Genomic DNA, 14,160 nt, shown 5'->3' with positions numbered 1-14,160 from the left:
TGTCATTACTGTTACTGGTCATGGCTGTGTTTTGTCCTGTTACAACATGTCAAAATGCCTCCTGGAAAAAGGTTTATAGTCCCATACTGATCACAGGTAAATCTGTTGATGGATGGCTCATGGGGAAATGAAATATTAAATTCTAATAATTCTTGGGGAATACATACTTGTTTCAGTGCCAATATGTAATTGTTCTGATGTTACTTCACTATTGGCGCTTTTCCACTACACAGTTCCAGCACGACTAGGGAAAAAGAGTAGACAGTGGTTGTCAGATTAGGTGTGTCAACTGGTTAGTTTAGAAGTGATTCATTCATTCTAAAAAGGTCAAACTTTGTCTTTTTGAGCCTAATGCAATTAGCAATACAATCCTGTCTTGAGGTCTACAGACAATTCCTTTGACTTCATGGCTTGGTTTCTGCTCTGACATGCACTGTCAACAGCGGGACCTTATATATAACCAGGTGTGTGCCTTTCCAAATCATGTCCAATCAATTAAATTTACTACAGGTTGACTCCAATAAATTGTAGAAACATCTCAAGGATGATCAGTGGAAACAGGATGCACCTGAGCTCAATTTTGAGTATCAAAAGGGTGTGAATAGTTAAGTACATGCAGTATTTCAGATTTGTATTTTTAATACATTTGCAAAAAATTCTAAATAACCTGGCTTTGTCATTATGGGCTATTGTGTGTAGATTGATGAGAAACAAAGGAATTTAATACAGCAAACTCACTCAGTAATGTCAGTTGCACAACATGTTGCAGTCCTGTAATATTATAAACCAAAATACTACAGTCAAACCAGACCAAATAAGTCTGTAACCCTACCAATACTGATCTGAGTACTGATCTTTTTTTATGTATTCAAGTTTTCAATGTGTTCTTTCTTCTTTTAAAATGTCCACAGTTTCACTTTAATAATAACAATAATAAACTATTTGTATAGCACCTTTTATATGGGACATGCAGCTCAAAGTTTCAGACCTACACCAGGACAGTCATAGCTGGTTAAAGGCTAAAGTGAAGAGATACATTTTTAGCTTTCTTTTTAAGTTTTTAGTGAACTGGCCTTTAATAATCTATTGCTAGTGTGTTCCATAGTTTTGGGGTATAATTGACAAAGGCTGCATCCCCAATTTTCTTTCAGCAGCAGATGGCATCAGTGTTCTCGAAGGCAAATACTTAACAAGGGCAATATAGCAATATAGCTTGGTCCTAGCCCATTAAGGGCTTTGCATATATGGAGGAGGACTATAAAATACATTCTAAATGTTACAGGAAGCCAGTGAGGAGCAACTGAACTGATGTACTCTCTCCTCTTGGTTTTGGTTAATATCCTAGCTGCAGCGTTTTAAATAAACTGAAGTCTCTCAGGTTTTTTTTAAAGAGGCCAGTAAAAAGTGCATTACAGTAATCAAGTTGGCTCAAAATGAAGGCATCAATTTGTTTTTCAACATATTTTTCACTTGATTTATATATTTCTAAGGTGAATTTTTTTCATTACTTTGTTAATGTGGGACCTGAAGTTTACAGCTGAAACTCAGATTTAATCCAAGGATTTAATTTCCCCAAATTATTAAACAAAATGTATCTGTTTTAGAGATACATACGAAATGAAAGTGTCCCATTTTATCCTCATTTAACTTCAAAAAAATATTCCTCATCCCTTCATTTATTGCCAGAAGACAGATAGTAATGGAATTTAGCTGCAGCATCATTTGATTCAACGAATATGCAAAGTTGTGAGTCATCTGCATTACTATGGAAACATACATTTTGGCCTCTGATTTAGTAAGAGCCTGACTGAAACTCCTGCAGGTTTATTTGTTTTTGCACTGAAACTATCTTAAGTATCTTACCAATGAAGGAAAGGCTTGATATTGGCCTACAGCTGGTCAGTGCATACCATCTAGGTTGAGTTTCATAAATGAAAGTTTGACAACATTTCTTTTAAAGGCATTTGGAAAGATGTCTGTATGAAAATATATATTTGTAATCTTCAGGACATGACTTGAAACAGTTACACTGTCAACAAAAATTCTGTAGGTACACAGTCAATACATGAGGTTGAATAGTCACATTCAGGGATAGTCTTGCAAAGCTCAGTTATTGTGATACAAGTGAATTGTCCCGTAGCGCCATCATTTTTAGAGGATGTGCTCAGAACATCTGTGTGAACACCTGCAGGATTAATGATTTCAACTTAACAATCATGAAGATTCTTGGTCTGGTATTTATCAAGTTGGTGTCTGCATTGTGTAAAGTGAGCTGTGAACTGTGCATTCCTACATGCAAGAAAACAGACCTCCAAGGTTTTCATAAAGTATGAGGTTTGCTTTTGGGTTTCCCCCAAATTCTGCTTTTCATGGATATGATGCATGAAAACTGAGCATTTCCCTGTAGTGGAAAATGAAAGAATGACACAAGTGAACAAAACAAACACATTTCATAATTATTAAATGTTGGTTTTATTTTTATCTTTTTTTGTTGTTTTTTCTTTTTTTCAAAGTCGCTTGATAATCTTGACAAAATTGCAACATATTCCATACTTCTCAAACTGACGGTGTGTCTGTTGCTATTCCAGATTAGCTGTGGAGGGAAAAGTTGTGCGCTGTTCCGGACAGGTTAAGTCCTAAATGATGAAAGCAGCTTTGACCGTACAAATAAAAAGAACACATGAACGACTCAAGAGAGACTCCACACTGGCATCCTATGTCGTAACGTTGCAGGGTCAGGGTCTCTCTGCACAGGTCCTGGTCTGCCAGGCCTAACGAAAGTGAGTGATTGAAGAAAAACTCAGGGGCTCAGTAGCAGAGGTGTGTGTATGTGTGCATCTGTGATAGGAGGGTTGGGGAGTGCAGCACAGAACATATACAAAGAACAGGCCAAGCACACAAAATGATTCCTTCCTGAGACATTGGCGTGTGTACAGTAATGATGGTCTAGATGAGATGTGTGTATGTGTGTATGTGTGTATGTGTGTCTGTGAAGGCGTTTTGGCGTAAAGTGAGTCACAGGGTGCAAGGTTGCTCTGTATCCGGTAAAAAAGTCACAGATTTATTTCTACCACAGGTTGCCAGGGGGAGATTTGTGAGGGTTTGACAAATATCACATTTGGGACCTTCACTTGCCTGACCACTGACAGAAGAAGGATCACTACAATCTAGTCTTTTCCCATCCATTAAACATTACTGATCCATTCAGAGACAGCTGAGAATCGCTTGTGTTTAATACAGTGTGTATGTACACCAATCTTCACATTTTAACTCTCTTTAAAGCTGAGCTGCTGTAGCTCGCCATTTACCGAAACACCATCTCTTGCTGCTACATGGCCAAAAAAAGCTATGCCCCGACTGGAGTGCTACTTTGTTATCTTGGGTATGTAAAAAATATGTTTTAAAAAGTGAAGTGGGGATAGGTTGAAATTGTGAAAGCCACATTCTGAACAGCCAGTGATTGGTTAAGGGGTCTGTCCAGTATTTAGTAGGACACGAAACATGAACTTCCTTCAGTAAAATGTGCTCAAAATGTCTTTTCTTGAATCACAAACCTATGAACAAAACACATAAAAGGTATTCTTAAAAAAATCAGGTGAAGCCTAAAACTCTTCATAGTTTTAAAGAAATGAATACAGCTTATATACACAAACTCAAAGGCTACTTAAAATACACCTTAATATTGAATCTTCATTAATTTGATTTCTTGAAAGGACCTGTGACCATATCATACAACCATGTTCATACAATCATTTTTTTCCCATTCTCTTGGAAGCAAAAAAAAAAGAAAAAAAAAAGAAAAAAAGGAAAACAAATCCAACCTGGAATAGTAGGTGATATTCATTGCGACTTGTTTTCTGTGCACATTTCTGTGTGTGTGTGTATGTGTGTGTATGCATGTGTGGACTAGAGAGAAATTTCAACATCTTTTGCTTTTTGTTAATTAGAATAATGTACAAATGTGATAAAACTGAAACGTCTCTCTCAATACTCTTGATGGGTATGAAAAGATTCGAACAGTGAAGGAGTACAACAATTTCTAATCTCAGAAAACATGTCCTTGTTTCAACTCGCCATTCTTATTTGGACATGTCAATCACAATAGTTCCTTAACTTTTCTATATATATTTATATATCTTTTTGTACGAAATCTGTTTTTTGAAGCTGGAAAAAGAGAAAAGACCCAGAGTCTTTGAGGAGGGGGGGTCTTCTGACAAGTCCCAAGCTTGCAGTCTGCCTCAGAGTACAACAAAAAAAGTGTCTGGTGTTTGTCAAGTCATTCTATGCATTGTCCTTGTCCATATTTGTCCCACGCTGCCCCACCTACTTTCACTTCCAGTCAAAACTGGTCTCCGCCGCTGAGTTGCATTCGCATTTCTTTCCATCAGTCTTTTGGAGAAAGGTGGAGAGGGGAGAAGAGTGGAGGGAGAAGGAGGAGGAGTCATCAGCAGTGTTAACGGTGTGGTCTCTCAGAGGCATCCTGTTGCTCCGGCCTGCCCCGGCCTTACCTCCCCTCACATCAGGACAGTGTTCCAGAGTGAGGGAAAGCAGATCACAAGATGGGGATTTGTGTCATAGTAGAGGAGGAGGCTGGCTCAGTCAGAGTCAAGGTCCCCCTCCTTCAACCCTCCTTTTTAGAACGTTGAGGGAGGAGACAGAGCGCAACGTGAGGAAAAATAAAAAGGTGGGCCGTTACTACGGCGATTGTGTGGCTGGACTGCTTTGGGCAGAGCTGGGGGACAAACTGGGGCTGCAACTGCCTGGGGGTGCACCACTGGTCCGGCCTCCTGCGGCCCCGCTTTCCAGACCTTCTGAGTTCTCCAGCATCTCCTGGATGAGAGGAGGCATGGAGCCAGGGATTTCCATCTTCAGGGTGATGACTCGCTCAGCTCCTGTAGGGTGGAGGCAGGAAAATGTAAGCTACCAAAGACTGAATTCATATTATTCATTAATCTTTTCTTTTCTGCTCCATTTTTATATGATAGAAAATAAATAAAAGCATTTCAAGCAAATAAACTGTACACATAGAGTTTGGTTAAACTGAACAATTATTCAATCAATATTTAGCAGACATTAGTATTAATACTAATGTGGGCTTCAGACCTTTAGCACTGATGCTTCTCAGATCAGTGATCTTCATCAGCATCTTGGGGAACATGTGTGGTTTGTGGGGCCTCCTCTTCCTCACATAAATCTTCAGCGCCTCCAGAAGGGGCTCTTGCAGGACATCCACCTTATCTGCCTCTTCTAAGTCTTGACGGTCTGTTGGACAAACACACAAAGTACAGAGCAAATTGGTCAATTCTCACAGTTAGCCAGTAGGTGGTGCTCAGTGAAAGGAGTACAGCAGTGCTGCTTCCCTGCTAGACAGGGTGACAGGGTCAGAAAAGAGTAAAAGGTCATCTATTAGCAAAGAGAATGTTAAATATGGTTTTAGGGGAGTCATCATACCTCCACACAACAAACAGATGGCGCTGAGCAACCCTGTCTCTGCATCGTCCATCTCCAGGGGGAGGAGCTGGTTGGCGAAGGCAAACACCAGGTCGGTAAGGGGACCAAAGCCGGCGTTGTGCATCTGGGTTCGGTTTAGCGTGAGTCCATCTGAGAAAGTCATGGTGTCCTGCTCTGGTGTGTAGCGTGTACAGATCCGCAGTATCTGAGGACAGCAGAGACAGAGGGGGATATTAAGAGTTTAACAGGGCAACTGGTTTGAAATTTCTAAATCAGTGTATTTAGAAATAAATATGGATAATGTTTGGTGTGAGGCTGAAATTGTGAGCTTTGCACGTGAAACAAAATGTTGCTTTTAATTTCAAGAATAACTTTAGTTTCAAAGTAAGTAAAGGCTGGGCCATTGTTCTTACCAGAATGTCCAGACAGGCGGCTTTGAGCAGGGTGATCTGGTCAGCGATGGTGAGCGTTGTGAAGCCGGGCAGCTGCTTAGCAAACTCCACCGTCTTTATGATGCACTTGGTGGAGAGTTCACTGAACTTGTCCCACAGGTCTACGTCCAGGGATACACGTCGTTCTGAGCTGTTAGTCTGTTAAAAAAGTCAGTTACATTTAATACAAGTGCAGGTGACAATACTAATCTACAGCTATCAAAAGATGAATAAATATAGGGCCACACAGACTGTCAGTGTCATGCTACTGACCGTAGTGTATTTGCCCAGCTGGCAGAGAGAGGGGAAAGTCTCCTGATGTGCCTTGCGAACCCTGTCGATCATCTGCTCTGTGTCAGGACTCAGCACGTAGCTCTCTGTGCACTCCTGCTTCTTCTCTTCCTTCTTCTTCTTGTTCCGGTCATTCCTCACCGCTACAGGGAGCAAAGGAGAAAGACAGAGAGGATTAGTTTGTGCAACAGACATTTATTGCAGTGACAAACTTAACATACTGCTCTCATTTAATTTTGAATAGAGAGAGCAGATCTGCTGGTGCTTGCTAGAAAACTGAAACTGTTCCTGAATGGGTCCATAAAGTGTTACTCACATGATTATATGTGATATGTAAAAAAGGTTTTAATATAAATACATCACACAGTGCATGTTTTTATGAATCTGCTGCCTTCATCTGTCATTTAAATCTGTACTTGCAAATCTACTGTAACATATACACAACCTGGATACTATATATCCCTTATGAGCAACACCTGACACCACCCTCAGGGTAAACTACGGCCAAGATCAAAGTCATCAGCAGGGGAAGGATGCTCTGCCTGCAGCCAACAGCAGCAGCAACCACAGCATCACTTCTCTTATCCGATATTATAAGATAAATGTTGTGAGACGGCTCCATGGAAGAGGGGCTATGGTAATGGAGAGAGGAAGGAAAAAGAAAGGAAAAAAAAAAAAACCCTTGAAATAATCCAATGTCATTTCCCTCTGGGCGATCCAGCTGAGAATAGCGTGCTCACCCCAAATGACAAAAAACACCAGGCAGGGGTGTTTAGCATTGGAATCCCATTACAGGCTCTATCCATTTCTCCCAGCCCATCCACACTGGGGTGCAGTTTAGCTATGACTGGGTTGTGTATGTGTATGTGTATATGTTGAGGGTGGGGGGTGGGTTGGGTGAGATGGGGTGCTAGTTGATAAATAGTGGTGGGGGATGGAGCTATCCATAAGGCTGACAAATTGCCACAGCTTTCATTAGGGGTCCCGGCTAATCTAATAACATAATATGACAAATATCCTGCCTCTAATGGTTTTAAAAGAGCTCTGCTGCTGAGCCCATACCGGAAAAAACCTTCCAGCTTTTCTCTCTCCCACTCACACATTTCTCTCTCTCTCTTGGTTATACAAAACATTCTCAATTTCCTTGTCGCCCTCTGAGTTTGTTTCATTCTCACCGATGCACGCTATCTCTCTAAAACTGTATTCCTTGTGCTTTAAATCATCCCCTCCCCTTTACCTTAACTCATCTCTATCAGCTCTCCCATCTCCAGCCTCCCTCCAGGTACCTGAATTTCCCCTCGCCACTGACCTAAGATCAGATTTTCCTTGTCTTAATGCTAACCTTGACCATTAAGGCTGAGAACACTCAGGCTGATGGGAGATCGGTGTCTGTGACAGAGGGTGCCTGGCCCGGGGCCACGGAGGGATGCACTACTCGGTGCTGCTGCTCATTCATCAGCTCGCAGACAGGCCTCCCTGTCTGGGAGAACATGAAGGGAAGGAGGAAGGAGGGGGCTAGAAGTCTGATGCTGCACTATGTTATTACTAAACACTGCTCACCACGACAAGAGAAGAAGACCCTGCCGAGCAAAAAAAAAAGAGCATGGTTTGCATTATTTGTTTTATTGGTGCTCATATGCTAAGCTGGAGTAACCATAACCATATGGTAGGCCATAGTAACCCTAAACGTAACTTATGACGTTTTATACTCATATTATACAGTATGTTATGATGATACGGTTTTATTATTAAATCAGGTGCTTCGTCTGCCTCCATTTTTACCTTGATGAGCCAATTATGACTTTTTATTTTTTAAAATTTTTTTAGGAAAGCCTTCTGCAGCAACCCTCAGCTTTAAAGGCCGGTTGCATAAAACTATAGTAAGCTATTGAACATATTTGGGCCAGGCTCTGCTTGTGGTATTGATTGGGAATCTGTGTTCTGTCTGCTATGAGGGGAGGGGTGGAGGGCCGCAACACAGTCGATGTCCAATTAATTCACAAATAAAAGTGGGGCATCCCTAGCGCCCAGACATTACCCGCGCTGACAAATTGGCAGCACAATCATAAGCCGCACAACACAATTTAATGAAGTCATTAAAGAACTATTAGGCACGACTGGCGATCTGTCATGGCGAATTGCCACATGCAATAACTTGGGGGGTGGGGGTATGGGGGGGGGGGGGGGGGGGGGGTGAACTGTAGCGGGGGAAGCGCAAATGAAAGAAATACTGCCTTGCTGTTTTTATTGTGTGTGTGTGTGTGTGTGTGTGTGTGTGTGTGTGTGTGTACGAACGTGCATTTGTTGTTGTTTGCATGCGTGTTAACTTCAAGCAATGTATCTCTCAAATTATATTATGAGAATATGAATGCTAATGGGAGAACTTGCATCCTGGATTGTTTGCGGTTATGCGTTCATTGCATAAAAATGATTTACAAGAGCAGGTGTGTGGAGAATACTGTGACAGCACGCACACACACACACACACACACACACACACAGAGCCATCACTCAATCATTTGTTCTCATAGTGGATTTCAGCTGCAGCGTGCAGTTAATAGACAATTTCTGTTAGTGCCTGGGTGTGTATGTATGTGTGTGTGTGTGTTTGTGTGTGTACAAGACAGAGAGAGGTGGGCAGACAGGGATAATTCGTGTGAGGAAAATTAAAGCGCTGGCAGCTCGTCCATCACACAGATTAAATTCAATGGAAAGATAAAAATGTCAATGTTCCCCCTGCTCCTGCTGCTCGCAGTGCAGAGCCACCGTCGACAGTGATGAAACTTTCTCCCTCTCTCTGTCCTCCAGCCTCCCTCGTACCGCCGACCCCCCACCCCTCCCTTCGCTCTCTCCACTCAAAATTCTCATTCTCACTCACACTGGGTTCAATACTCTTTCCTCGCGCAGCCTTCATCTTTCTCTACTATCCCCCCTTTCTGGCTGATGTTATCCTCCCCTTATGCCGTTCTCCATCATTCTTTGCTTCATCTTCTTCTTATTTTAGTTTTATTACTTTTTCTATCGCTGAATAACACCTTCCCCAAAGGAACATGTGGGCGATAGGTTTGTGAGCCACACAAAAAAAAAAGAGGGGGGGTGGGGGTGATAAAGGGAGGTAGGTACTGAGGAATAGAAGCTGGTCTAAACTCACCAGCACAAACAGAAAATAGAAGACGGGATGGGGAAGGGATGGCAATGGGAATACTGTAACTTGAGCTGAAATGAGCAATAAATGCTAATATGTTGTCCTTCACATGGAGTCTTCTCTAACCACACTGTCAGGTTGATAGTTATCTGGCCGGTTTACAGGCGTTTCCCTTGTAACCCTCCACTTCCTCTCCCCTCCCCACTTCTGACTCCGTCTTGCTTGGCATTGCCACCTGGCAGCAGGCCTGGCACTGTCGTCTGGAGCTGTCTGCCGACAGACACAAGGTCACCCAGACGTCCCCCAGCGCAAGCAGGGGGTACACCTTCTGTGTGTGTGTGACAGCGAGTTCATGGTGTTTAAGTGGAGCTGTCCGAGTGCGTTTCTGTTAAAGCGTTTTTATTCATACCGGTTTGTGTTTGTCACCTTGCGTGTGCATAATTTAGGTGTGTGCGCATGGAATTATGCACGGGCATGCGTTTTTATGTGCAAGTGTTCCTGTGTCTCTGTGTGTGAGAGGCAAAGAGAAAGAGACTCCCTGCTGTCCCCAGATGGCCAGATTCTCCTTCCTCACTAGCCCAGACCACTTTTACCAGCCAAAGTCACTGCTGAGGACACAAGCTACGCAATCTGCACACTGCACAAATGACCACAAACAGTATCTTCTTTCTAAAACCAAACCAAATGAGCAACGCTAGGTCAAAATCTACCCGTTAATAAAATTTCCAGCCTTCATTCCATTCAGAAAAACATTATTTTCCCTCTTGTGCAGTGCCAGGTCTTCACCACTAGATGGCTCTCCAACTCCAGTCTATCGCCCGTGTTGTGTGCTGTGTGCCTCTCTGTGTGTGTAAAAGAGCTGGCTGCTGTGATCCCTCTAACCATGATTAATGGCCCCATTCAAAGGTAAGGAGCTTAGAGGATAACTTCTTTTACTGTAAGCCACAGTGCTGTGGCATGGGGAGCGCTCCCTGCACTCGCTGTAGCAGAAAGATGAGGTAAATAGCGCTGAGAAGACAGGAGGCAGAGAGGGATAAAGCAATGGAGACTGTAAGCATGTGTGTTTAAACAGGTGTGTGTGTCTGTTAGAGGAGGAAGGAAGGTGCCACACTATCTGTCCACATACATGCTATATTATTAATGTATGTCCTAGTACACTTAAATAATAATTATTTAAGTATATTTATGAGTATAAATGTGTCCCATACGCTCACTCTGGCAATGTGTAAAATGATAGTGAGTGTGTATAATGTGTATAACAGGGTGTCATGTGATCACGCTGAGGTAAAAAACCCTGCTGGCCTTTTGAGTTCTCTGCGGTCACACCTCTACCAATTACTTTATCAAGTCTGACTGCCTTGTGCCTATGTGTGTGTGTGTGTGTGAGTGTCTATGTTCACACAGCCCCCGGGGTGCAATGATGGGAGCAGACGCCTGCTCTTTCACTCTCGGCAGGTGAGAACATATTCATCACAGAGGCCTGCCAAGCCTGGCGACACCCTGACTGTTACTGCCAGTCTGCATCACGGCTGCCCTTTGTCTCACATTTACAGTGGTTATTCATTTCATTGAAAAAGTAAAAATCACTAAAAAGTAATAACATATGAGCAAAAAACAGTTACAGCTTGGATTTCGCTATGACTTTGCTTTTCAAAAACATCAGGCATGAGTAGATTTCAAAGAAACTGATGTGATCTATCAAACAACATGTTGTACGTTATCTGATTGGATCTGATACGAGCTACATTCATAATTAATAACAAATTACGCCCAAGCATTCACTCTAAGTATGAGTCACTAGTAAAGCAGATGTATGTGTGCATCAACAGTGAACACTTATGCAATGTTGGCAGTGGAACAAAATGTCAACAAATGCTGCAGCTTAAGACTTCCTGCAGTGGTAACAATCATTCAAACCCATCTGGGATTAAACCTCCATGATGAAATCTGTGCTCGGCCCTAAGAGCCTCCTCCGCAGCAAGCTGTGGGAGCAGGGCTTTCTGGGTAACATTGGTTTTTATACTCACACTCCTTGGACATCCCGACTTCCAGGCACTTCTGCAGCCGACAGTACTGGCAGCGGTTTCGGGTGACTTTGTTGATGATGCAGTTCTTCTCCCGGTGACAAGTGTACACCATGTTTTTCTGGATGCTTCTCCGAAAGAAGCCCTGTGTGAGAGAAAGATGGAGAGGAAAAGTGAACACCAGTGTGGGTGGAAGGATGTGGTGGCTTAAGGATTATCGGGGAAATTAGTCTGTCTGGCAAATAGTGCACTGAATAGTACAAAGCAAACATAGTTGTGCTGCTGTTTGCCTTTGTGTGTCTGCCAAACGTGGTTATCTATTAACATTACTGCTTTTATTATGTGCTCTGTCCTCAAGTCTTGCCAATGTTTACAGTGTCTCTTTTCATCAAGTTCCAAATAACCACTCCCAAAATGACTTACAAGGTTTAAAAAATTAAAAAGATGCCACATAGAAAAACTATATAGCTGCAATTAAAAGGTAAACAATTACCAAACAGTTAAGTCCTTAAGGGGCTTAACTCGTGACATAATCTGGACGGAGACAAATAGTCAGTGAATCAACACCATCTCATGAGGTTGGCCACCTAATTGGTGAGGGTCACTCCAGACACCACACAATAATGATTCTGGAGATGGTTCAAGCTAAAAAGGCTTTTAGGCCAAAGGGTTACTGAGTGTCACATAAACGTGGCCTAATTTACAAAGCCAGAAATAAGCAATTCTAGATCGAGGCCAAGCACATATTATTAGAGAGAGAGAGAGACAGAGAGAGAGACCATACGCTGCAAGTATAAGAACAAAAGAGGAATTCCTCTTTTTTTTCAGTCTAACTGGATCAAAGAAAATGAGAGGATACATTTTAAAATGTAGTCCATGCATATGAGGCAGAGGAGAAATCATAATGAGATCATCTTTGGTCAATGAGATTAAATTGGAGATCTTTTGATTGCACAAAAACAAGACATAGAAACACAGAATAATATCTTTCCCGGATAGATGCAACACACATCTCAAGCACTAGCATGGTAATAATTTAGACGTTCCCCCTATGATCCTAAAGACTAGCTCTGACTGCCAAAAATAAGCTCTCAGAATATTGGGTCATAAACTAACTGAAGGGGTAAAGGTCTAAAACAAGACAGCATGTTTTAAATAAAAAAATACACCCAGGATTTATGATATCAAAAGAAAAACTGACCATGTAATAAAACTGTAAGCCAGTTAGAGAACATCTCTGATATTAAAGACAGAAATGATCTATATTTTGGGATTTTCTTATTTCAAGTAATATCGATGTAAAAATACTGTTTTGGAACCAAGGAGGCTTTTAAATGCCGATGTGCTGCCAACAATGACAAACCAGTGGAAAAGCCATGCATTAGAATTTACATTCTCCTTAAAACCAAACCTCAGTAATATCTACGTTAACCTCTGTGGTATTATTGTTTAAACATCCCTTGTGTGTCAAAAAGATTAAAAAAATAGGTTAATGCAACTCAGCCACAACTGAGTAAGTGTTCAGTACCCAGCAAGAATGGCTCAAGACAAATATAATACAGGTCAATGTCAGTATTAATGTGACACAGTGGGACAAGGGTTATGTTTTGGAGAGTGGATGAGTGGGTGGGGCCAGCTAGGAAGAGAGCGAGGGAGGTGGGGTAGCTGCCAGGGAGCCCCCTCCCATGCCGAGGGATTAGCTTTGCTAGCCGACAGATGGCCGGTGGACCTAAGCCCACAATTTGTCCTTCCCGGATCACCAGCCTCTTCTCACATCTCTCGCCCGCCATCACAGAGATGAACTTATTCAGGCTTTTTATCAACTACAAAGAGGAAGTATGTACACTTGGTTATGTATGTGTTTGGTGATAAGGCTTTTTAAGCATGACTTTGCATCTGGGTGGCAGGGGGGAGGGTCACCTCATCTAACCTTTTCCTGATTTTATTGATGACTCACATCTGCTTTGCAACCTGTCACATAAAATACATTTTTAAAATTAGAAAAAGGTGAACAATTCCACCCGCTGCAATCAAACGTGCACAATTTCATGCCTAAAAATAAATCACTTGGTATTTCTAACCGATCCATACAAACTCCTAGAGAAGATCAGCTATCTTCTAACAGATCAGCACAGCCATGAACAAACAACAGGGTGGAGAGAACAAGGCTTGCAGGTTGCTGTTATTTTGAGCAGCTGATACCGAGGGTTAAGTCTGTGGTCTTTGTGTGAGCATATCATGTCCTTTTTGATCCGATGGTGGCCTGACCATGACCCCAAGTGTCACCAGGGGATTGACTCGCTCTCTCAGGTCTCAACAGTGCAAGCGTTTCATTCGCATTTGCTACTAAAACTAGATGTGTGCCAACTGTAAAATGTATTTAAGAGCACATGCAAATAAAACGTGCCACAAAATTCAAGCAAAGCAGTCTCTGTTTTTTCTCAACAAAAAGGTTGATAACACAACAATAACAGTAATAGCTGTCACTATGCCAATGTCTGTTGTCACATGATCCATTCATTAGCGTCAACAAATGTCCTGTAGACACTTTTTCCACACACAAAGTCCAGCTCACAGTTGGAAAAAACAGTAACCAGACTGGAGGCGCTCAAGGTAATGTTAAAACCAGACAGCTTGCTTGAGAAGATCCAGACATCATTTGCTCAGCAGCTGGTTGATGAGATGAGATTCCAGGTGTGTTGAGGATAAGTCAGTGTGTAGAAATATATATAATAAATTGATTATCTTAAGTATTAGGACAGGCTCCCCCAGAATCAGCGCAGATGGATTTGAGAGGTATGAGCTGAGGTCACAGCCA

General features: G+C 42.1%; 1 protein-coding gene across 2 annotated transcripts in view; it reads right to left on the bottom strand.

Moving 5' to 3' along the window:
• Positions 1-2,470: 2,470 nt before the first annotated feature.
• The window catches only part of raraa (retinoic acid receptor, alpha a), a 79,720-nt gene continuing 68,030 nt past the window's right edge, over positions 2,471-14,160 (bottom strand). For both annotated transcript variants that reach the window (XM_053341008.1, XM_053341007.1), the window contains exons 3-8: positions 11,346-11,487; positions 6,156-6,316; positions 5,865-6,041; positions 5,452-5,656; positions 5,104-5,262; positions 2,471-4,892 (exon numbers count right to left, since the gene is read on the bottom strand). In XM_053341008.1, the coding sequence (XP_053196983.1) occupies positions 4,696-4,892; positions 5,104-5,262; positions 5,452-5,656; positions 5,865-6,041; positions 6,156-6,316; positions 11,346-11,487 (1,041 nt within the window). In that variant the 3' untranslated portion in view covers positions 2,471-4,695. The remainder of the gene's footprint in view (positions 4,893-5,103; positions 5,263-5,451; positions 5,657-5,864; positions 6,042-6,155; positions 6,317-11,345; positions 11,488-14,160) is intronic.

This window comes from Scomber japonicus, chromosome 20 (assembly GCF_027409825.1).
Source record: "Scomber japonicus isolate fScoJap1 chromosome 20, fScoJap1.pri, whole genome shotgun sequence".
NCBI classification, from domain to species: domain Eukaryota; kingdom Metazoa; phylum Chordata; class Actinopteri; order Scombriformes; family Scombridae; genus Scomber; species Scomber japonicus.
The sequence above is the reverse complement of the archived record's forward strand: the minus strand, read 5'-3'. Positions and strand labels throughout refer to the sequence as shown.